The following is a 24,927-nucleotide window of genomic DNA, read 5'->3' on the forward strand; positions in this document are numbered from 1 at the left end:
AGAGGGTGCAAAATGTGTTTTCTCTGGATGCAGCAGCAATCTAGCAACCCAAGCTCTGGCTCCCAGCTTTCTCCAGCCAACATTTGGGCCTTTAAACTCTCTCTTGCGTTTTCTCAGGGCCTTGCTGTGACTGGTTTTGTGCAGTTTGGTGCCAGCCAGCTCTACCCCCTGCCTCGCCTCTCTCTTGCAGATTCACAAACCCTCCTAAAACACTAGCTGGCAAAAATCCTCCGCCCGTGTGTGTCAAACGCATGCCTTTGTTTGGGTGATGACACGTGCCTGTATTTGCTGATGGTGTTTTAACTGCTTGGTTCTGTAAGCAATGTCACAATCTTCTCCAAGGATCTGTGGAGAAGAGTGGTGCTTGCACTTCCCCCTCACCTCCGCTTCACTATGCTTTAGCCCAACCTGAACTATTTTAACGCAACGATTGAGAGAAGCAGCAATTGCTCATATGATGTGTCACACCATAAACTTCAGGAAAGTAATTCATTCCAACAGTGTAATTCTAGGACTCGGGAACCAAAAATATTAGCTATTACTCATCTTTGTATCTCTTTAACACAGAATAACCTAAACCATTTATTTATTTACACAGCAAAGGTTTAGCCAAAAGCAGTGTTGAATGTCAAGAGCTACTGTTCCAACATATTCAGAGTAGTTACTTGCTTTATCGTTTATTTTTTATTTCTGTGCCAATATTGGTCAAGAGTTTAAGTTGGGAGATAGGGGTAATGCCGGAGACAAAGAGCTCCTGCTTGAAACTTGGGAGAGCAATGGCGTGTCTTGAGTAGGTTATGAAAGCTCGAATGTGTTTATTTTATGGTTATCTAACATCTTCAGTATTTTCTCTACTGAATGCTTTTTCCTTCTGCATGAATGAAGTTTTCAGGTGTATGCACACACATACACACCATACAGGAGGCTGTGTATATTAAATGTATTGGGGCACATTCAGTCTTCCCTTACCTTTGTCTAACTCTGGATGAACTCAAAATCGGGGATTTTGAGCTGAGTCAGCCCTGGAGTAACTGAGTGCAGAATTTGTTCCTTAGATTTCCTCTGTATGCTTCAGAGAAAATTCTAAATCAGAGGAAAAGCCAAGAAACCCAAACAAGCAAAAAAAAACCCACAGAAGCTCTGCCTGAGAGTGCTGACCCCTTTGCACAGCCCTTGTACCATGGGATGCATTTCATTTAGGAAAGCAAAGTGATCCTACAAGAAAGCAAAAGCAAAAAGAACTGCAGTGCAAGGGAAAGGATATTCATTGACTAGGAGGACAGTGGAATAAGTAAAAGGAGTAGTAAAGAAGAAGACCCGGGAGGAACAGAGAGAAACAAAAGCTAGAAGTTTTTGTTTATAGAGAACATCCATATGAAAGTTGATAGGCTGCTTGTGTGTTTAGGTCAACTACAATTCTTTTTCTTTAGATATATAGAGGTCTCTTTAAAGACCCTGGCTTTTGAATAGTCCCTGAGATGGAGATGGGGGCATCTGTCTGAGATGTTTCCAGGATGCCCTGTGCTGCAGCACAGCCCTAGGCAAGGATGCAAGGTCTCACACGCATCTGTCCCAGGAGGGAGCAATATTGCACTGAAGCTAGTTTCCTGTCCATCTCCTGGGCAGATGCAAGTCTCCCGTAGTCTTACCTGGCGTTTTAATCTTCTCCTTCTCCTGTGCAAAGCTGTTGCTGAAACAAAACTGTTGTTTCCCCCTTTGTCAGCTCCGTCAGCTGTGCTGGTGGATCTCTCGGACCTGATTCAAAGGGCATTGAAGGCAGAAAGGTAGCTCGGAGTCAAGGGTGGGTCTAAAAGTGGGCTTTGCTTGTCCGCTGGGATAGGTAGGGTGCCCGACCAAGTTTCTGTCAAAATTGAGGAGAAAATTTGTCCTTAAGGCACAGAAAGCATATTCTTTGTCATAGTGGAAAAATCATCAAGTAGTCACATAGTTGGCTCTGTCTCCTGTGTTCAGGTGGTCGCCCCTGCTCTCCACAGCCATGATCGGCCTGGGCAGCAGACGTGCCTGTATTTATTAATGTGCTTTTATTTTAGGTCAATGAATTGGGGATGACTTACTGATATGGATAACAGATTACTCTGTTATACTCCATGTTTTATATCTTGCAACTGTGGAAAATACCAGCTTTTTCTTTTTAAAAAAAAACAACTTGTGCAGAGATTGTGTTGTGTTGCCAGCAAACAAAGTGGCATCTCATGTTTCTGTAACCCCTGAATTTGTCCTCACCAGAATAACTTCTGTGGTTTGCTGTCTAAATAATCCATGCAAGCCTCTGTGTTCTTGGTCCTATCTCATTAGATGGAAGAACATTCTAATTTAAGACTGTTTCCTTGGTGAATCACCTGAGGCTTTCAAAAATGGTGAAGTTAAGCTCTGATTTGCCTGTTGTTTTGTCTTACGACTAAATGATCTTTCTTTAATGTGACTAGTCAGGAATTTAGCTTCCAGGCATTCATGGTCCTGATGCTGCTCTGGGCTTCACCCAAGCAGCTGTCTTGTGTGTGGTGTTCAGCCTTGTCTCTTTATCGAGGGTATTTCATCAGAATGATTTTTTAGCAGCAGAAATGTATCCAGCTAATAACGTGCTCAGCAATCCTGACTTCTGGCCCTTAAGACAGACTATGAAAGCCCCTACTCCCGTAGTTTTATTCTTCAATTCCTCTGCTGGTAAAACTTGACTTTGATTCAAGGTGTTCCTGTCAAAGGGTCTGGATCTATTTTTGTTGTCATATTTCCAGACCATATTTTTTGTGGCTTTTGTTCTCTAAAAGGAAAACCAAAATGTTTACTAATTTAACCTTTCCTTTGCTTGCAGAAAAAATAAAGGTAAGGCTAGTCACGCTGGGAGCTGTCATGTGCTTGATGTGTGCTTGGCACTTTCTCAAACTAGGAAGGCAGCCAGGTATGCTTTGAATAAGTTTGTCTCCCTGTTGCCGAAGCCCATGAGCCCACAGTGCTGTGGGCTGTAACAATGTCGTTGGCCATAGCTGAAAGTGAGTTTGCTGCCAGTAGCTAGTCCATCAGCTGTGAGGAAGGATGTACCAGCTGGAGATGGAGGGAAGCCTCTTGGGCTTGTGCTGTTGTCTGAGTGTTAAGGCAGGCTGGGGTAAATAAAACTCTGAGGTTTTCCTCACATTTGTTATTCGTTTGTGTTGTAGGACTAGGGTAATGTGAGAGATCATAGAATCAATCATAGAATTATAGAATTGTTTTGGTTGGAAGAGACCTTTAAGATCATCAAGTACAACCATTAACCTAGCACTGCCAAGTCCGCCACTAACCCATGTCCCTCAGCACCACCTCTACACATCTTTTAAATACCCCCAGGGATGGTGACTCAACCACTTCCCTGAGCAGCCGGTTCCAATCCTTGATAACCCTTTCAGTGAAGAAATTTTTCCTAATATCCAATCTGAACCTCCCCTGGTGCAACTTGAGGCCATTTCCTCTTGTCCTATCGCTTGTTACTTGGGAGAAGAGACCGACCCCCACCTCACTGCAACCTCCTTTCAGGTAGTTGTAGAGACCGATAAGGTCTCCCCTCAGCCTCCTTTTCTCCAGGCTGAACAACCCCAGTTCCCTCAGCCGCTCCTCATGAGACTTGTTCTCCAGACCCCTCACCAGCTTTGTTGCCCTTCTCTGAACACACTCAGGAACCTCAATGCTCTCTGGTACCACAAGATCCTCCATGGCCAAATCAAGGCAGACAGCAAAGATGCAGGTGCAGCATCTTTGTGCCTCCATCTGGGAGGGCAGAGGGATCGTGGCATTTTCTGTGCGTTTTGTTGGACCTGTACCATACAAACAAGACTCTTTCACTTCACGTAAAATTCAGTGTCAGGCAGGAATACCAAGCACCGTGTTTCCCCCGCCCTCGCCATCCTGACAAACAAGCAGCTGTCACTTGGGCAACGAAGGGTGAGCGAGCTGCGGGGCCTGGGTGCTGCAGTGAAGGAGTGCCTTTGTGGCAGAGCTCTGAGGAGAGGAGGAGCCGGGAGGAGGATTTCACGGTGGCTTTTGTTGCTCAGCTGGCACAAGCTGTTAAATCTTTGTCTGGCACAAATGACCTGGAAGTCTGCAGCACCCAGTCTAAATAAGAAAGCTCAATAAATAAATAAGTGTCTATAAATCTGAGACAGAAAAAGGCAGATGCTTTTATTGCGACTATTTAGTGAATCCTTTAAAACAATAAAAGGAACAGATTCTTTAAGCATGAAAAAGAGCAATATCCTAGGTGGTCCCGTCCTTTTGTTCTCATGTGGCATTCTGCACCAGCAATGAGAAAGAAAGCACTTGAATAGGTGCTAGCACATGCTGTGTTACAGATTGCGGTAGAGAGTCTCCTTGGTTTTACTATATACTTTCATGATGGGCTCCAGTTGACTTGGACAGCTCTGAGCAGGTGTGCCACTGAGAACTTGCTTTAAAAAAAAAAAAAAAAAAAAAAGTTTTGCCTTGGATTTTGCAGAGTTGCTCAGTTCTAGCAGTCACAATGGGATCATCTTTCATGTACATTTTAAAAGAGGAACAAGAAATTTGCCAGGACAGTGGTACCAAGATTATTATTATTTTTTTTATGGTATGCTTTTATTCTTTTTAATCATGCAAAACTAACACTTGGCTATAGTTTAAGAAATTTGTCATGGAAGCATATCATGTGAAGTCATATATCCAAAGCTAGGAAAAGCCAAAAATGACACTTAAAACTTGTAAACACCAGCCTGAAGACTTTCTGGGAAAATACATAAAATAAATTTCCCAGTTTGCTAAGTGTTTGGGTATGGTTAATGAGATTGTCTCCTCTCTTTTGTTACCTATTTCCCTTCAATAACGTTTGTCTGTCATCATACAAGGGAATAAAGAAAGAAATTGTCAGTGGGGTTGGAAAAACAGCTATTTCTCTGATCTGGGCAGTTGTGCCTGAAGCCATGGTGTATTAGTTGAGACTGATATCCTTTTGATTTTTTTTTTTTTTTTTTGAGGTTGCTTATACAAGGTTAGAGCAATAAATCACTGGTGTGACTGCTAACAACCTCCTCTCCTCTGTTTTTTCATTAGGTGGCAGTGAAAGTAATTGACAAGAAAAGAGCCAAAAAGGACACATATGTCACCAAGAATCTGCGACGGGAAGGGCAGATCCAGCAAATGATTCGCCACCCAAATATTGCTCAGCTGCTGGATATACTGGAAACTGAAAACAGTTACTACCTTGTCATGGAGCTGTGCCCTGGTGGCAACTTGATGCACAAGATCTATGAGAAAAAAAGACTCGAGGAGCACGAAGCGCGCAAATATATCCGGCAGCTTATCCTGGCAGTTGAACATCTTCACCGGGCAGGAGTAGTTCACAGGTAATCTTAAAAACCCTCGCTGGTTAAAATTTATCTTAGAGCCTCTAAGTGGTATTTTAGCATTTATTTGTATAGTAAGGAGTGTTCCTTATAAAAACGTACTCCTGACAGCTTTTTTGGCTAATCTTCATGATACTGTTTAGGTGCTCGTCTTGTAGACATTATAAAGTATCTGCAGAAAGCACTTAAGTAAATGTGTGACTTCAGGTGAGCACACGGGAGCTGTGCTGACTCCATGTCCTTAAAGATAAGCCTGTGCTTTCCAAAAGTAGGGCTCTTTTTCTGCAAGTAGCACTAATTTGCCTCTTGAAAGTGCTGTACTAACATTAACTAATGAATCATTTCACTATTTCTTTGAGGAGGTAGTTGTGTCTGTTGTTTTACTGGTGGAAATACAGCAGTATGGGGTGATGAACTGATTTGCCCAAAGCCTCACAGTGACACAGGTGGGATAAAGCCTGAATGGAACCACAGAAGTCCCTTGCTTCTGCTTCTCTGCTCCTTCTGATGGTTACATTGCCCCAACGGGACCTCACAAGTTTGAGTACTGTGAAGTAAAATGCAAAGTATGCAACTGGTTAGTCCATCTCGCAGTGTCTTCTCAGGAGAGATCATAGTTGTTGTGATATATCACTTTCTTTACGATCTTAGTTCAGTCAGGGTATAAGCAGGATGTGGATTTCCTTGCAGGAGGAGCGTGGTGTGATATTAAAAAGTTTACCTGGGCTCGAGGGGAAACAAGTCAAGTTCATCAGAGAGAAGTCTGCAGAGGGTTGCTGAGTAAGGAGTAGCTACTTCTGCCTGAAGTCCCCGAGCAGCAAGTGGTTGAGGCAAGGAGAGTACAGGTGGAGTTATCGCACGTGATTGCCTCTCCCTGTTCCTTTCTCCACTTATGTGTTCCTGGCTGCTCCGGAGACAGGAGGACAGCAGGCTGGGTGGACCTTTGGTCTGAACCGTTATGTCTTCTTTTCTTTTCTAAGGTGTATTTATAGGGTATTGTCTAAGAAGGAGGCTCTGCTTTCTAAATTTGGGCCAACTGATGTTAAGTCTGGACTCCCATATACTTGTCCATATGATGCCTCATGAGGTTCAACAAAAGCAAGTGCAGGGTCCAACAAAAGCAAGTGCAGGGTCCTGCACCTGGGCCGAAACAATCCTCGGTATAAATACAGACTGGGGGATGAGGTATTAGAAAGCAGCCCTGAAGAAAGGGACTTGGGGGTGTTGATGGACAAGAAGCTGGACATGAGCAGGCAATGTGCTCTCGCAGCCCAGAAGGCCAATCACATCCTGGGCTGCATCAAAAGAAGTATTGCCAGCAGATCCAGAGAGGTGATTCTGCCACTTTGCTCTGCTCTGGTGAGACCTCACCTGGAGTGCTGTGTGCAGGTCTGGAGCCCTCAATATAGAAAGGCCATGGACCTGACGGAGCGGGTCCAGAGCAGGGCCACCAAAATGGTCAGGGGGTTGGAGCACCTCTGCTATGAGGACAGGCTGAGGGAGCTGGGGTTGCTCAGCCTGGAGAAGAGGAGGCTCCGGGGAGACCTCATAGCGGCCTTCCAGTACCTGAGGGGGGGCCTACAGGAAGGCTGGGGAGGGTCTGTTTACAAAGGCCTGCAGCGACAGGACGAGGGGCAATGGTTTTAAGCTGGAGAAGGGGAGATTTAGATTGGATATTAGGAAAAAGTTCTTTACCATGAGGGTGGTGGAACACTGGAACAGGTTGCCCAGGGAGGTGGTTGAGGCCCCTTCCCTGGAGATATTCAAGGTGAAGCTTGCCGAGGCCCTGGGCAACCTGGTCTAGTTGGGGGTGTCCCTGCTGACTGCGGGGAGGTCGGACTAGATGACCTTTGGAGGTCCCTTCCGGCCTGGACCAATCTATGAATCTATTAATCTATGCCAAGAAAGTTACATAGGCCCTATCCTCTTAGGTTACGCAGGCATGTAGTAGGAGCTAGACACCTTTTAAGGATCTGGGCCTTAATTTCCTTGGCTGCACTGACTCTGTATGATTCTTTGATGGAGAGCTGTTGTATACACCCGTCCACAGGGCTGTTGTGAAGGCAGCTGGCAAACTGCCTGAAGGCAGCCCACAGCCAGCTCCTCCAGCTGTGCCCAGCTGTGTGCTGAGCTGCCTACCGCTGTGCAGCACTGGTGGGTGCACCTGGCTTGGTGGAACTCCATGTGCTCTGAAAACTGCTTTTTGTCTTGAATCTCTCTGCGTGTTCCCTGTGATCGATTAGGGATAGGTGCTACGTGCACGTACAACCTCGGGTGTACTGAGGTCTTATCTCGAGCTAAATTTCTGGTACCACTGTAATATAAATACTTGAGCAGCCACCAGGTCTATTCTGCAGGTTCTCTATCAGCAGCTAAACTGCCGACCTCTTTAAATTATTACTCCACAGTTTGGGGCATGGAAAAGGAGGAAGTCTACGCATTGCTTTAAGGGATCAATTGATATCCGGTATATATAGAGAGAAAGGAAGGAAAAAGGTCAAAGTTTCTGAGTTGGGCAGAGGAAAACCCGGCAGGAAAAAGATGAACACATTTAGCTTTTAATAGTAGTATTGAGTTCAGCAGCAGTTCCTCTCCCTGAAAACTTTACCCTCTGCATAGTGGCTGAAGCACTTACGGGGCATTGGTAGGTTTGACTTTGATTCCCTTCTTTTTCACAGAGGACTCAAACCCACATTTTTTACCAAAAGTAGCTCATTCACTAGGTACAAGCTAGAATCGACAGGCTGCTGTGGTGGGAAGAAGGCAAGGCTTTGGGGTCCAGAGGGAATGTGAGCACGAGTTCCCACACAGGTGCTGCATGCTCGCAGCAGTTTTGGCCCTCACCTCCTCTTTCCCTCAGCTGTCTCTGGGAACATAAGCACAGCTCACAGAGACTGAAGTGCGAGGGACCTTCGTGAGCAGAGGGAGGAAGCAGCCCTGGAAATATTGATATGCTCTGCTGCATCTGGCAGCTGAGCTCTTTCTGTCCAGCCCCATGGCATTGGATTAATCCTTACCCCAAAGGCAGCATACTCCATCCACTACATTTCTCGTAGCACAGCGTGGCACAGAGCTTGTCCTCGGGAGTCTTCCATCCAGATAATGAGCAGGTCCAATTCTGCTTAAACTGATAAAATTTGACAGAATCACAGGCAGTATATCTGCAAGTATTTTCTCTAGCTTAACCATCCAATGTCTTGACTTGCTCTACATACTTTGTTTGCAGACTAGCATCAAGATGCAGGAAAAACACTGATGGCGTGATCCAGATTTATTCTCCTAGCTCTCTGTGAGCAAGAGAGGGAGAAAGAATAATAGTTACCCTAGGAGTTGTCCTTCAGCATCTCAGGCTTTTGACTGTGGCAACTCTAAAAACAGACTATTCAATTGGCAACTGAAGAGGGGGAAAAAATAGTGCAGAAGTCTGATTCATTCCCACCCTGGATAAAATAGCAATGTTCTGTTGTTGTTATTGTTGTTATTTTTAAAACAGGTAAAAATAACAGCACTTTCATCTACGTGGTGATCTGTGGGTGTTTGCATTCACTGCATGTGAAACAAAACACAGCATCCTAGGCCAGAAAACGGTCTTCTGTTTGTTTGTCTCCAAATGTTTTCATCATTCACATTGAGTGGGGCATGACATTGAAAAGTGTTCACTGACTCTTTTATTGCAAAAGTCACCAGCGGTTTTGTCTGCATTATTTGGGGAATAATATAGATGACTTGCCCTGTTCTGTAACTCAGGGTGAAAAAAAGCCAGATGAAATAAGTTGCATGAAATTTGATTACATTATTTGATGAATATTACTCGGTAAGCTTCATGACTTACGATCAAGACTTGGCATGGCAGAAAAGCACTCTGGAAAAGAGCTGGGACCCAGAACTCAATGGAAATGCCTCTTTTGAGAGGCACTGGTATATGAAGAGCCTAAAATTAGAAAACTTCAAGAAACCTCATTTTATTTAGAGAAGTTAAAAAAAATACTCATGTTTGACTGTATAGATGTATTTCAAATTATAAACATATCATCTGCTACGGTGGATGAAGACTACAAGTTCCTGAGTGCAGGAGCTACATCTTTGGTGGGGGGTGTCCAGGGTTCAGAACTCCTTGGCCACTTGCTGAAAAAAAGAAATGCCGCTATTCTATATATAATTGAATGTAATCATTTGTGTTTCATTCCTTCTATGAGAAGAGCTGGTTGGATGCTAAAAATATACTTGCACCAAGCTCAGCTGTGAATCAGGTAGGAATATTTATCTTTCCCTCTGACAGAGGAAAACAAACCCAAATGGCAGTATCTGGTGAAGCTTTCTCTTTTCAGAGGGTGTTTACATAGGCCTTCATGCTGTCAAAAAGCACGATGAACAATAAGCCCCTTGGGAGTATAAGGACAACAGAGAAAACGAAGTGAAAGCCTTGGTGCTTGCCACCCCATCCCACAGGAAATTCTCAACAACCCTTTTAAAGTAATTTTAACAAAATTCAGTCCCATTCAGTGCAATTACTGTCAGGATGTCAAAGAAAAGAATTTAATAATGTATTGGTAGCAAAGATAGCTTTCTGTATTCCCCCTTTTTCAGTCTTCGTGGCAGCGTATTCATACCTTCCACTGCCATTTTGTAATTAAAAGCAGATCAGGAGTTTGAAAGACACAAAAAATCCCCCCTGAGGTTTTGAGCAGAGTTTATATTTTTTTTCCATGATCGCTTTCCCTACCAGAGTAAGGTGGTGCCATATGGGGCTTTGAGCAACCTGCTCTAGTGGAGGTGTCCCTGCCCATGGCAGGGGGGTTGGAACTAGATGATCTTTAAGGTCCCTTCCAACTCTAACCGTTCTATGATATGACCCAGTTGCTCAGGGTGCTACGGGATTCCTGCCTTGGTACCCGCTACTTTGACATGTTGGCTTTGATAACTTCCATCCTATTAATTTTAAGTGCCAGTAGTCTGGCTGCTGATGTAATATTTATGACAGATCCTGCACTACAGAACAAAGTCTCCTTTTGAAGTGCAAAGCTGGTTTGTCTTTCTATTTTATGTCAGATTTCAAAATTACCTTTGGGCGTTCTCTCTTGGAGTACTCTGCTGTAAACAAACTAAACATTGTTTTAGTGAAGACAATAGACTGAATTCCTCTTTTACAGAGGCAACCGCATTGAATTCGGTGATGTTGTGACTGATAGAAGAATCCGGCTCTATAAATAATATTTTGATAACAAAGCCTTTGAAATGTACATTGACATGATGATAAACCCAAATCTCTGCAACCTTTCCAGCTCACCTCTGACTCTTGCGTGGGGCTAGAAAGTGGGCTTGCGGGATTGGTCGTTAAGGAGTGATTTTTTCGTGGTGCTGTTCTGATTAAAAATAAGATGCACGAGACAGAGGCAAACCACCGCTGCTTTGCAGCTGCTTGCTGGTAAAACCTTCCTTCTCATCCCTCCTCCCCCAGAGAAGAAGTAAAGTGTGTAATGCAAAAACTTCAATTTTGCTCTCTGATGCCTGCAGTGGCACTGAATAAGCTTCTTTCAGAAGCGTGCTGAGCTGACAGCTGACGCCTGGGGTAGCTCGCTCAGTGGAGCTGGCTTGTGTTGCTTCGGTGGAGTCACTGGCTGGAGTTGGAATTGCCAAAGTGGTCTGTGAAGCTCTAGGCAAAGCCAGAGGCAAATCAGCCCCATCAACAGCTGAACAAACTCGCAAACAAACCAACCCATGGAGAAGGCATATTTTCAAATACAGGGAGCACCAACTGTATGCTGCTAGCTTCACAAGCTGACAAGGCATAAATATATGCTGATTCTCCACATTGTGGTAATGCAGCTTGATCTTTCTTGAGTGTCTGCGTTATTCATAGATTTGACTAACTTGTACCATAGCTAAACACTCTGAGCATCATGGAAGTAACCCCTCAGGAAAAGGTAAAATTTTTTGTTTCTTCAGTATTTAATCACTGAGGGTATTTTGAAGTTTTTCATCAATGAATGCTGAAAATTTGCTTAAGGGAAAAAATAAATTTCGGGGACCTGTGACAGTAAGGAACAAGATCAGATTTACTGCAAGGAGCAGAACTGAAGGTCTCCAGCAACTTTGTCTCTTCTCCCTACCTCAGCCCCACGCAGTGTGTCATGTGCTGCTGGCATAAGGGAGTGCTTGCCCAGCCCTTCCAGTTGCAAAGCAGCTGTGTCCTGCTCTAGGAACCCACCAAGAAGTGCAAGCCACGTGCAAAACTAAGAGGACCTTTGAGTCCACAGGGACCAGCATGTGTACCTGATGTTCAGTGCTCTGGCTCTTCCCGTTGACTTCAGCAAAGACTTCGACTGCTGTGTGTATCGTAGCTGGTAACTTGCATTCTCTCTTGCAGTATGCAGCTATTAAAAACATGCAAAAAACTCCACTGACTAAAATAAAAACGGTGGTACGTTTGCTTTTATTTGTTAAACCATTTATAATATAGTGCATGAAACTCAGGGTTTCCTAACACTTTTGGGTGCAATGGTGCTATTTTTTCCATTTCAATGAATTAATGTAAACATTCAAACAAAGCAGCAACTCAGATAAGCCTCTCTTAGTGAAAAATAATAAAGTTTGACTCAGACAGTACTGACATAATAAAGCACTTAGGAAGTTTGGGGAAATCTGTCCTGTCTGCAGGGTGAGCCTAAGGAAGATGTGTAACTGGACTGTATCACTTCACTTTTTGGTCACGGAATCACGAAATTGTCAGAGTTGGAAGGGACCTCTAGAGATCATCTAGTCCAACTCCCCTGCTAAAGCAGGATTGCCTACAGCACATTACTCAGGGCTGCATCCAGGCAGGTCTTGAAAATCTCCAGAGAAGGGGACTCCACGACCTCCCTGGGCAGCCTGTTCCGGTGCTCTGTCACCCTCACCATAAAGAAGTTTTTCCTCATACTTGAATGGAATTTCCTATGTTCCAGCTTGTGCCCGTTGCCCCTAGTCCTATCACTGGAAACCACTGAAAAGAGTCCGGCTCCATCATCCTTCAACCCACCCTTTAGGTACTTGTAAACATAGATAAGGTCTCCCCTCAGCCTTCTCTTCTCCAGGCTAAAGAGCCCCAGCTCTTTGAGCCTTTCCTCGTAAGGGAGGTGCTCTAATCCCTTAATCATTTTAGTTGCCCTACGTTGGACTCTCTCCAGTAGTTCCCTGTCTCTCTTGAACTGGGGAGCCCAGAACTGGACACAATATTCCAGTTGTGGCCTCACCAGGGCAGAGTAGAGGGGGAGAATGACCTCTCTTGACCTACTGGCCACACTCTTCCCTATGCAGCCCAGGATCCCATTGGCCCTCTGGGCAACAAGGGCACATTGCTGGCTCATGGTCAAAAAGAAATAGTGTGGTGCACTGTTACAGTCACCTGAAGTATTCACTGAATAACCCTTCTGTCCTGACGGCTGCGAATCTTGTCCGGAGACACAGGCTCTATTTGCACTTCTGCTGTCCTGGTGGTGGGTACCTGCCATCTCTCAGCCCCGCTGCCAGCCTGCTGCAGGGGATGGGGCTGCCAGGCGGGCCCTACCTGCTGCCCACCCCACAGGTCCACACCTTTTTGGTTTGATTTTCGTATGGCTTTTGCTTTGCTTTTCAAAAGCTAGTTCATCTGAAATCTTCTCATTAGGTTATATCAAGGAGTAAAAACCTGTAGTCCTTGTTCCCAGTGTCACACTGAAAAAGAAAAAGCTTTCATATTGACATGGGTTGACAAAAGTGTGGTGCATATGGACTATTAGATCAGTTACCACTTACAGGCAAATCTGCTGAGAATAGACATATGGGTAAACAACTTTAATTAACCAGGTCTGATTGCACTCTATACTGATGCTATATTAAAATTTTTTTTTCTCCCCTGCTAGCTTTGAAATGCCCTGTAATATTTACCTTTAGTTGGTTTTATTTTAAACCGTGAGTTGCTTTTAATATCTTTTCTTGTGTTTATTTTTAGCCCTCCTGTCACTCATTTATTATTCTAATTGCCCGTGTGTCTTTTCTCCTCAGCTTACAGCTTTCATCTGTCCACTCCCTTGCCTCTATTTTTAAAGTCTTACCTCTTCTTAGCTAATGTTTAGTGTACTGAGAGCTTCCAAATGGTCTTGCTCCTTGCTTTGAGATGTTGTACTGAGCATTGCAGTGTGTGTCCTGAAGATCCATGTGCTGCTGTTGATTTCAGTTTAGTTTTGGGTTTGTTTTCTTTTGTTTTCTCTTTCCCATACTGTTGTTTTTTTCTTTGGCACTCTCCTGTTAAATTCCCATCCCTAATACCTTTCTAGAGCCTAATCACACTGTCTGTGAAAACCTCCACCTGCAAGCAATAAGGATGTGAGATGTGAAGAAATAAGCCCTTTTTGGCAGTAGAGGGAAGCAGAAGTGGGTTGATCCAGGTCCTTCTGGCAGAGCATGTCCTCCTAGTACCAAGTCATCTGTCAGGTTGCCCGACAAGAGAAGCTCCTTTTGGAGGACACAGGGCGATGGGTCTGCAGCACTGTCACGACACATGGAGTCTCCCATGGATGAGGAGAGGGATGCTGTGGATGCCAGCTGGGTTCATGGGGTGTACATCCTGGAGTTGGTGCTCGCCCTCAGAGCAGGAGCAGGACTGGAGAGTGTGCTCTTTGTAGGCTGGGTCTTGGTCAAAACACCACCAAATGTGGTTACATTTCTGCCGTGGTATTTGAAATTAGCTGTCACTTTTAATGTGTTGGTTTCCTCAAGGTAACACACTGGGTTATTGCCAGAGGAGGGACCATAATCCCCTCCTTCTGTCTCTCAGGCTGGTGATTTATTGACTGAGTTACGTTGCTCCTCCGAGAAGAGGACTGGTGCAGAAGGCAGTCCTCTCCTCAGGAAGTGTTTGGCTGGATGCTCTAGGAAAGCCTGGATATCATCCCTGAATACCTGAAATTTGCAAAATACTCTCCTTTGGTAGATTTATGTAGTATTTCCCCTATTTCTTTTCACATGTGAAGCAAGGAAAATCTGCAAGAAATGCTCACTGAGGTGTAGAAACATCTGTTTGGAGAAAGCACTTGTGGGGTGGTATCAATGAAGCGAATGGCATCCTACCTGCAAGTACTCTTCTGCCTCAGGTTTATTTGAAACGCAGCATGGGCATAAAATGAAATGGAGAGGAACGTTTTAAAAAAGACTTGGAGTTGGTCACAGCTATTTTCCTTTCTTTCGCAGATTCTTTCTTGTGGAAGTACTTTGTTTGGTTTGGTTGGTTTACTTGTCTTATTTTATTAAGCCTTATATCTTCATCTGTAACAGAGGCATCCTTCATTACTCCCTTTGCCTTGCAAAGGCAAAATACCATGGATGTCACTGACTTCCCATAATTATAGCTGATGGCTTTATTATCCAGATTTTTCTGAAGCGTGCTGGGAGAAGCATCACCGCTCATCTGAGCTATTGATATCCTGGCATGCTGATTGTTAGAAATATTTTATGTCTGGGTAGGGGAAAAATTCTTGTGATAAAGACACAGCCAACTGCTAGAAGTCACAGACAAGTTGTGTAGCAATCTAAATTATTTTTTTCACGTTATACTTAATGCTCAGTCTGTACGGTTTTGGTTTTTGGGGTGGTTTTGTGGGTGGGTGGGTGATCTCTGGGATATTTTTCTTAGGTAGAGCATGGCTTAGGAAAGTGCAACCATGTTCTTAAGTGATGAAAGGGCACATGTAAAGTGAACAATGCACTGACATACATATCAGAAGAAAAGTCAGTCGTCTTGTAGGAGACTGCTTGCATTTTATTCTCTCTCTCCCAAAACTGGTCCAGGCCCTGATCCAGTAGTTCTGTGGCACTGGGCAGGGTGGTATGGTGGAGAAAGCACTAACAAGACACTCAGAAAACCTGTATGGCTTCTTTTCCTGGCTTTGTTAGTGGCCTTCTGGATGGCATTGGGCAAGTCATTTTAGTCCCTCAGCCTCAGTTTTCATCTGTAGCGTATGAAAAGTACCAGTGCTGACCACTTCTATGAGGAGTTTGGATGCTTCGTCCCCAGGGAAGGTTGATTCTGCTCTTCCGTGTAGACAATAGCAGAGGAGGGTTTATTCTTCATTTGTGGCCAGAAAAGAGCCTTTGGTTGTGAGGAGTAATAAGAAAGTGACCTCTAGTTCTAAAAACACATCTTTGAAATGTTTCCAGTGTATAAGATTTCTGCAGACTTTTAAGTACGTGTGAAATTTGAAGAACCTGATTAATTACAGGATGTACTGACAAATGTTTATAAAGTCATTTTGTGCCTGAAGAATAGGTGTGAAACTGTGTGTGAAAGCACTGGTAATTTTGGAGAGGAGACAATGCATGGGGCTTTCTGCTTTGAATGTGGAACTGTCTGTGCTACTTTCATGATACATGTTATTATATATGAATCTTGTAAATGCATTGGTGAGAGTGATGGGAAGCTGCTTCATTATTTTGGAGACTCACTCAAAATATTTTATTTCTTTCAGAGACTTGAAGATAGAAAATCTGTTGCTAGATGAAGACAACAATATCAAGCTTATTGGTATGAAACCAGTTTGGCAATTCCAGTAATTAAAATGGGTAGTTTTATAAAGAGAGTTTTTGAGACTTCATAATCCTTCATGTGACAACTGCTAATGTTGCTGCAGAGAGGAGCTGAGAGAGTATAGATAGCAATCAAGCTGTTCCTGACAGCATCTTGTGAAAAAAATGTTCCAAATAATTCAGCTTTAACTGGGTATGGGAATAATCCTTCGTCTTTTAACCAACAGTTTTCATATTCAAACCAAGAACTTTGTAATGAATTAAAGAATTGACACCACAGAAGTAATTTATTTTATTATCTTGATAATTTCATATTTACTAAGGGTTGGATTCTGCCCCCATATGCATATGCTTCCGCTGAAGTCAGTGGGAGTTGCACACATTTTTAGCAGCTGGCAAAATTTGGTCCTATATTTATATTTGCTAAATTTGCTTCCAGCATCCAATACAAAATTTGTTTAGAGGGTGCTGTTAAAAAATAAAAAAGATAAATGATAGAGTCTTGATTGTATTTGGGTATCAGTTGTACACAGCACTCAATTCATTCAAGTTATATGGACGTTTTAGATTAATCATCAGTGAGTATAATCTCTCACTGCCTTTGCGTAACTCCCATTAATGTTAATGCGGGCACTGAAAAGAAAATATGCCCTTCATAAAAAAACCCCCAAACATCTGTTTATATTTATCTCCGTCCCTACACTTTTGCCAACAGCAGTGTCTGTGGTTGCAGACTTAAAAACTTGATTGACTTTCTCTTTTCAAAAGGTTTCATGATCTGAAAAGTGATGAAAAACACTTAACATTCAGGTCAAGTAGACACTTACTGTAACATCTAAAGCACATACATCTCCAAACAAACAGGAGAAGGATGGTTAATGAAATCTGAAATAGTCAAAATTAACTTAGGGAATTCAATCTTTAGAAATATTAACACAAGTTCTAGTCATTACTCTGCAGCAATTCAACTGACTCTGGGAAAATAATAGCAAAAGAGAACTCTGCATTACCTCAGCTACGGGTCAAGAGGATACCGATATGTTACCATGAATCATTCATCAGTAATGATGGATACCACCCATTATCTTGATTTAGCAGATAAGTGAGACCAGATGGTTTGCAACAGTGCTATATGAACATCTGATAGATTTAAAGAGTTTCTATAACTTTCCCGTTATTGGGTGTTTGATTACACAACAGTATGTGAACTTGACATCCAAACCCAGACCTGATCAGATGATACGCGTACAATTAAAACTCACGTGCCAAAAAATTACTTCAGAACTGTTCCTGCACTTTCATTTGCTTTGGTTGCATGGAAAGGTCTCCTCGCAGTGGGTGGTGTGGGAAGAATAGAGAAAAGAGACAGTTTGATCTTCCGTAGCCTCACTAGCGTTGAAATAAATTGTCCTCAGGTCTGCAGCCTGATGTTTTAAGCAGAGCAGATTGTACACAGTATGTATTTTAAAACAAAGCAATTAAATCCCACCATCCAACTGGGTATGTTATAGAAAAATAAAGGTTGTTTTATTAGTAATAATTTCGCTGTAAGTAAAACCAGATTTAATATCACAGTCAGCTCATGCTGTATCTTGCTAGCGACGCTGGTGATCTCTGGTTGTTCACCATGAAGAAGCCGTGCCTCTGTTCTTCATGCTTTATGGGCTGTGCTTGCAGGGAAGGCTGGCGTGGGAGCTGCTGAAACCAGCCTCAGGTCCCTGGGCAACCTCTCCTCACTAATACCTCTTTTCCAGGTGGTAGTAGTGCTTGGGCTGCCACACAGCTTTCCATTGCCGTCAGGGTTTCCCAGGACAAGGAAAATTTTCCAGCACCTCTCTGTGGCTGGTGGAATAGACCAGATAATTTATAGACCAGATAATTTACTCCTCTTCCTCCTCCCTGCCTGTTCCCTCACTCAGCTCCTTCAGCACTTAGTACAATATTTTGTGTAGTCTGTCTCTCTAGAAATGTGATGGATCAGTTGTATCATCATGTAGTCCTGCCCAGGAAGGTTATTCAGGAGTGAAGAGCATGTTTTGAGGAATTATGTGCTGCTTTTCATGCTTGGGAGAAGAGACTTTAACTGCAAAACCAGTGCACGTTAACTGCTTTGGGATGGGAGCTTGATCTCCCTGTCTTTTGCAGCAGCAAACTCACTAGTACCTAAGAAAAACATTGCTCTTGGAATAACTGTGAAATGAAGAAAACCCACCATCAAGGAAAAAGAAAAGGTGAAATGAAGATTAAAAATGTACCAGGAAGTGACATTGGAAAGTCACTGCTTGTTCATGCATTTCAATGAGAACTGAATCCCTTGAGTCCCTTTCTTCACCCAGCTGCTTAATGGCACCTTGCTTTTGTTACTCTTTTTAGCTACATGACAAGGTAGTTTATAGTATGTTCTTAGATAATAGTATTAAAAAAATTCACTTTGCTGTATTAAATCTCAAATCGAAGAACATTAGGATTTGAAACACTGGAAATAATTTGCTTCTCTTCATCTACCAGCCCATGGTGGTAGGTGTCTGACAAAGATGCTTTGAAAAGCCACTCACAGGCCATGAAAAGTCCTTGGCATCCTGCTCAAGGACCTATGGCACCAAAACCTGGCACCCTGCCAACAGGGTTGGCCAGCTCTGCTGGTTGAACTTGTCCACGAGGTTGGCACTAAGGCTTCTGTTATTTAATAACTCTTCCCGTATTCCAACTGTCACAGCTTCAGAGATAGCCATATATCCATAGCTTAATGTTGATTTCCTGGAGGCGTTAAAGAGTAGTAGTGTAATGCGATACTTCGATAGTACGAACAGTGGGGGTGGTGGAGTTTCCGTGTCATAATATTTACTTTGGAAAACCAAGTGTGGCCTTTGATCTGAGTTCTGTAATTAGCTCAGCTTATTGAAAGGAAGCCCAAGACAGAGGCAGGAATGGCAGTGAAATTGTCAATGCTGGTGGTAATGCCGTTCTTATCCAGATCAGCAGTGCATCCTTAATAAAAATTGCTTTGCGATCACGATGTGCTGCTGCAGTGTTAATAACAATATTTCCATTTCTTTTGCGATAAAATCCCTGTCCCCAATATGCATGTGTTTGCACGCATTCTGCATTTCAACAGGCGCTAGACAAAGAGAGTATACCAGCCTAGATTAAATGAATGAGCTGAAACATCAATCAGATATTTATAGTTAAAGCAAATAAGATAATTAAAACTTCCACTAGAGTATACCTCCATTGCTAATGACAAAAGGATGCTGATTTCCACCATTGCAGAATATAACAGTTTTATACTTTCATTGTAAAGCATTATTTCACTGAATTTTACTGAATTTTTTAGAGTTGGAAGGGACCATAAAGATCATCTAGTCCAACTCCCCTGCCGAAGCAGGATTGCCCAGAGCATGTCAGAGCATGTTACTCAGGGCTGCATCCAGGCGGGTCTTGAAAATCTCCAAAGAAAGGGACTCCACAACCTCCCTGGGCAGCCTGTTCCGGTGCTCTGTCACCCTCACCATAAAGAATTTTCTTCTCATATTTGAGTGGAACCTCCTATGTTCCAGCTTGTGCCCGTTGCCCCTCGTCCTCTCACTGGCAACCACTGAAAAGAGTCTGGCTCCCTCCTCCTTCAACCCACCCTTCAGATACTTATAAGCATTGATAAGGTCTCCCCTCAGCCTTCTCTTCTCCAGACTAAAGAGTCCCAGCTCTCTCAGCCTTTCTTCATAAGGGAGATGCTCCAATCCTTGAATCATCTTTGTTGCCCTTCACTGGACTCTTTCTCGTAGTTCCCTATCCCTCTTGAATTGGGGAGCCCAGAACTGGATGCAATACTCCAGTTGTGGCCTCACCAGTGCAGAGTAGAGGGGGAGAATGACTTCCCTCGACCTACTAGCCACACTCTTCCCTATGCAGCCCAGGATTCTGTTGGCCTTCCTGGCCACAAGAGCACATTGCTTGCTCATTGTCATTTTGCTGTCTACCAGGACTCCCAGATCTTTCTCTTCGGAGCTTGGCTCCAGCAGGTCCACGCCTAACCTGTATTGGTGCCTGACATTCTTCTTGCCCAGGTGTAGCACCTTACACTTTTCCCTGTTGAACCTCATGAGATTCTTCCTTGCCCAGCTCTCCAGCCTGTCCAGGTCTCTCTGGATGGCAGCACGGCCCTCCGGCGTGTCAGCCACCCCACCCAGCTTGGTGTCATCAGCAAACTTGCTGAGGATACACTCAGTCCCCTCGTCCAGGTCGCTGATGAATATGTTGAACAGGACTGGACCAAGTATTAACCCCTGGGGGACACCACTGGTTACAGGCCTCCAGCTTGAACCTGTTCCATTAATCATTACCCTTTGGGTCCTGTCACACAGCCAGTTCTCAATCCACCTCACTGTCCCCTCATCCAGCCCACACTTCCTTAGTTTCCCAATGAGGATGTTATGGGAGACAGTGTCAAAAGCCTTGCTGAAGTCAAGGTAGATGACATCTGCTGCCCTCCCCTCATCCAACCAACGTAGAAATAGCATAAGCATCGTAGAAAGCTATCAGATTGGTCAAACATGATTTACCCTTGGTAAACCCATGTTGCCCACTTCCAATAACCCCCCGCTCTTCAACTTGTTTGGAGATGACACCTAGAATGAGTCTCTCCATTACCTTCCCAGGGATGGAGGTGAGACTAACTGGTCTGTAGTTCCCAGGGTCCTCATTCTTGCCCTTTTTGAAGACTGGAGTGATGTTGGCCTTCCTCTAGTCTTCAGGCACCTCTCCTGTTCTCCATGACCTTTCAAAGATGATAGAGAGTGGCCCAGCGATAACATCTGCCAGCTCTCTCAGCACTCGCGGGTGCATCCCATCAGAGCCCATGGACTTATGAATGTCCAGTTTGGCCAAGTGGTCCTGAACCTGGGACAGAAATATTACAGTCAAGTAACTTTGAGGTGGTATGACACAGTAGGGCAAACACCATGAATAATAATGTGTGGAGATATTATTTTTAGGAGTTTTAAAATGTATTTTACAGTTGACATAACTCATCTTGGGCCGTAGCTAATAAATACGTTAATTAAGTAAACGGATCCTCAGAAGTATTTGTCTAAGCCCCAGGGGTAATACATATCTAGCAGAGATGATTAAGCAGCATCCAGAGACAATTGTTTTCTATCAGAGGCAAGGAAATTGTCTTGATCCTCCCTTCACTTTTGACAATGTTCTCCAGCAAAACCCCTTTGAGCCTCTTTGGATGTCAAATATGGTGATTCTTGTCTCGCCTGTGCTTGTCTCACTCTCAGAGATGCAGCCAGTCAAGTGGAAAGCACTGTGCAGTCATTTGGGCACTCCGGCTCACGTAGTTATCTTTGTAATTGCATTTTTTTGTAAGCATTATTATTTTTTTGTCTGGTTTTGTAAGGGAACAGGGCTTGTGTGGGCGCCCTGTCAGGGAGCTTCTAATACCTTGAGGAATCTGGTGTCAGCCAAATTTAATGTGGAGTAAAAGCTGAAGGACAGGCCATTACTTCAAGTCTTCTGCAAATTAGTAGGCAGATAAGGGAGAGAGACCCAAATTAATGACTCTGTGGAGAGAGACTATTACATGGGCTCAACAGTTTCCTGCTATATTTGACCTGCAAGATGTGATGCTTTTAGCCCATCCAGGCAGGTGGGTAGCACACCCAGAAAGATGCTGTTTTACAAGACACATGGATGCAAGACACAAGTCTATAGGAAGAGGATTCAGTGGTCTGCTTCTCCCGACTGCTTCATTTATGTATAAGACAGTTTTCATTTTGGACAGGCATGGATTCTGGGAATTTTTAAGAAGACTGGATCAAAAAAAAAAAAAAAAAGAAAGAAACAAACCAGATGTCAGTGTTCTTAATAGCAGTATTTTTGTTGTTGCAGCTATCATCAATAATAAGTTATTAATAAATTTAAGCATCTTTGATTGTGACCTCCCTAGATCCGCTGGTCCTGGATGTCTTGCCCTGCAGCAAAGGCCATTCTCCCAGCCTGTCAGCTTTGCCCATGTCATCATTCTCCTTGCAGGCTCATCTTGCTTCTTCCCTTTTCCACATCAAGTTGTTGGACTTCACTTTTAAGACTCTCTGCACCCCCTCCTCACCTTCTCTTGTTGTCTCTCAGCCTGTGGTTTCATAATTGCTTTCTCCCAAGCCAAGCATGGGTTATCACTAGACACTGTGGGCTTGCACGTTGCCCTCGGCCGCTTCTGCTGCTAGTGCAACTCTGCCTTTCTTTCCTTGCTGAGTGGTTTGATTTTTAAGATCCTTTCTTAAACCCAGCTCACCCTGCAGCCATACCAGCACTGGAGCAGACAGCAGAGATTTTGGGAACACCCTTCCCGGCGCCAGCCTGGGCTTGGGTTGGCTGAGAGCACTTGGGAAACTGCAGCCTCCTTCGGTGCAGAGAGGCTGCCTCTCGTCTCCGATCAGCTCATGGTGCCAGCCTTTGCCATTTCCTTGTTATTATTGCCAGCAAAAGACTGTCAGATACACCCAGGGGCCAGAAATACAATAATTCAAGGCAGAAGTCGGGGGGGGTAGGTGGAGCCAAATCAACACATTCCCCTTGCTCCAAGATCTCCCTGTGTTATTTCAGAGCTGAAATACTGAGTCTGCAACCCTGTGGGTTTGTGCATCGCCACAGTAGTCCCAGAAAGCAATCCCCCCTGCCCACCCTGCCTTACATCTGATAGCTCATTTACACGATTTAGAGGAAAATGTTGACAAAGTCCCGCTTAAACTTGGCCTCCTGCAGTAGTATGGAATCCATGACAGCCCGAGGTGGCTCTCTGCCCTATGCACATCACGTAGTGCCTGGGACAAGCTCAGCTCTGGTTGTTGCTATCCAATTCCCAGTGAAATGTAGTTGCTTTGTGCGTGAAAATGATAATCGTGCACATTCTAAGACTTTTTTATTGCTTGTGGAAATCTAGTTATTTAGCACCTCAGAGAAACAAATTGTATAAAATTTTTGCACGTGGGTGATTTTTTTCTTAGGCAGTTCATTGCATAGCTTTTGGAAAAAAATGTGCTTTTTTTTTCTGGTGTTCTAGCATGGTTTTACTTGGTTTTATATGGTTTTATCTGTCTCTTTCATAACTCTGTCTCTGTGCCTTTCACAGACTTTGGATTGAGCAACTGTGCAGGCATCTTGGGTTATTCTGATCCATTCAGCACCCAGTGTGGGAGCCCAGCATATGCAGCCCCTGAACTTCTGGCAAGGAAGAAATACGGGCCCAAAATAGACGTTTGGTCCATGTGAGTTACTTCTCTATTTGATAATTGTTATTACTGTCATCGTTACCCATTGCTCAAATGAGAAACATTATTCATGTATTTGGTTACTTTGAGCAAGAAAATCTGTCTAATTAGTACAATTCTGTGAACTAAATTGTGCAGCTATCTTGTTTTGAAATAGCTCTTTACATACCGGTATATAGATTGCTAGAACATACAGCATGGAGAGATTGCAGTAAAGCACAGCTGTTGATCAGTGATGTTCAGACAAAGTAGAAGACACGACACAAGAGGATCAACAGCTTTTTTAGTTTTCGCTGAAGGATCCTCAAGAATTCACGTGGGCTATCCACATATGAAATCAAGTCAGGTCATTGTTTGAAAGCACCATTTTGAAAGCACAGTTGTTAAAGGGGAAACAAAAATGACCACAAAACTTGTGAACCTTTGTGAGCTTACTGGTGTTCAGGCAAAAGAACAGACAGAAGTCCCCAGTGCCAGAGGTAGAGGAAGCCAGAAAGATGTTTTGGAGTCAATGACTTTGCAGTACTTAGGCTTTAGACTGTGCAACCTCCTGTTGGCCATGTACATGGTGTCGGTTATCCTTGTCAGTCCTGGAGAGGAATTAGTTGAGGTCAGTTGAGTTTTAGCTTTTTCTTCAGTATCGATAGATTTTCCCTCACCAAGTGGGGATAGTAACACTTGTATAAATTTAAATGAAATAACAGAATTATGGTAATCCCCAAGTTGAAGTATTTGCAATGCTTGGAAGATATAATGTAGCGTACAAGTACTACTGCTAAGAAAGATTGCCCATAATTTATATGTGAGACTACGACCTGGGTCAAATTAATCTCTATTTGACCCAGTCGGTCCCCTGTTGCACCTCAATGGTCTTCCACTGCTGAAGCCTAATTTGCAGTCTGTCCTCCGAGGAGACCCACAGCTAAATCATTGTATGGCTGCCGAATTTCTCACTCCAGCAGTGGGCCATCCTCCATATCAAGAGTGAGGAATATAGGCAAACAGAGAACAGTCATTCTTGTAAACCATTTAAACTTCTCCAGTAATGATGTCCTGCTCTTTCTTTTAATCAAAGAAAGAAAATTATGGTTAACTCTTACCCTTCCTTATAGCTGAACAAAGGATAGCACACCAGTTTAGTTTCTCTTTGTTGACATATGTTTATTCACAGACCAAGGAAACAAATTCCCAAAAGGGAAGAATTCCACTCAAATTAAATTTAAAGCCCTTTTAAGATGAAAAAGAACAAGAGTGCCCAACCCATTTTTCACTGCTGACTTTGCTGGGCATAAATAAGCAGTAATTTTTCTGCTCTGAAAAATGTAATTGTTCACACCTGATCTTTGGGCTGCACCAGAGGCCGTGGAGGTCAGTGGAAACCTTTGGGCACTGAACCAAGACCTGTGATGTCCCCATTGGTGCGGGCAGTCATTCCACACCTAGGGCAGGACTGGGACAAGGCCCCTGAAAGCAGCATGTTTGTGCAGCCTGAGGAGAGACTTAATTGTGGTGTGGCATCTAGCCAAGGAGTTGCCTAAGAGCTGGGCTCAGTTCTGTGGCTTCCAGCTTATGTCCCTACACATTGTATGACCCTTCATGAGCAAACCTCTGGGAATTCTTGCCCAAATCGTTGTATGCAACAGAAGAGAGAGATTTTTGTTGGTCTTTTTTAATAGTTGTCAGACATTGAAGATGAAGTACAGTTACAAAAATCTAAGCCCACTTTTTCCCTTGTTTCTGATTATTTT

General features: G+C 43.6%; 1 protein-coding gene across 1 annotated transcript in view; it reads left to right on the forward strand.

Moving 5' to 3' along the window:
- Positions 1-24,927, forward strand: part of HUNK (hormonally up-regulated Neu-associated kinase) — a 60,348-nt gene that overhangs the window by 15,444 nt on the left and 19,977 nt on the right. Inside the window, exons 2-4 of the mRNA XM_074152964.1 lie at positions 5,077-5,369; positions 15,851-15,906; positions 23,041-23,176. Coding sequence (XP_074009065.1) covers positions 5,077-5,369; positions 15,851-15,906; positions 23,041-23,176 — 485 coding nt within the window. The remainder of the gene's footprint in view (positions 1-5,076; positions 5,370-15,850; positions 15,907-23,040; positions 23,177-24,927) is intronic.

Source organism: Numenius arquata, chromosome 1, assembly GCF_964106895.1.
Source record: "Numenius arquata chromosome 1, bNumArq3.hap1.1, whole genome shotgun sequence".
NCBI lineage: Eukaryota > Metazoa > Chordata > Aves > Charadriiformes > Scolopacidae > Numenius > Numenius arquata.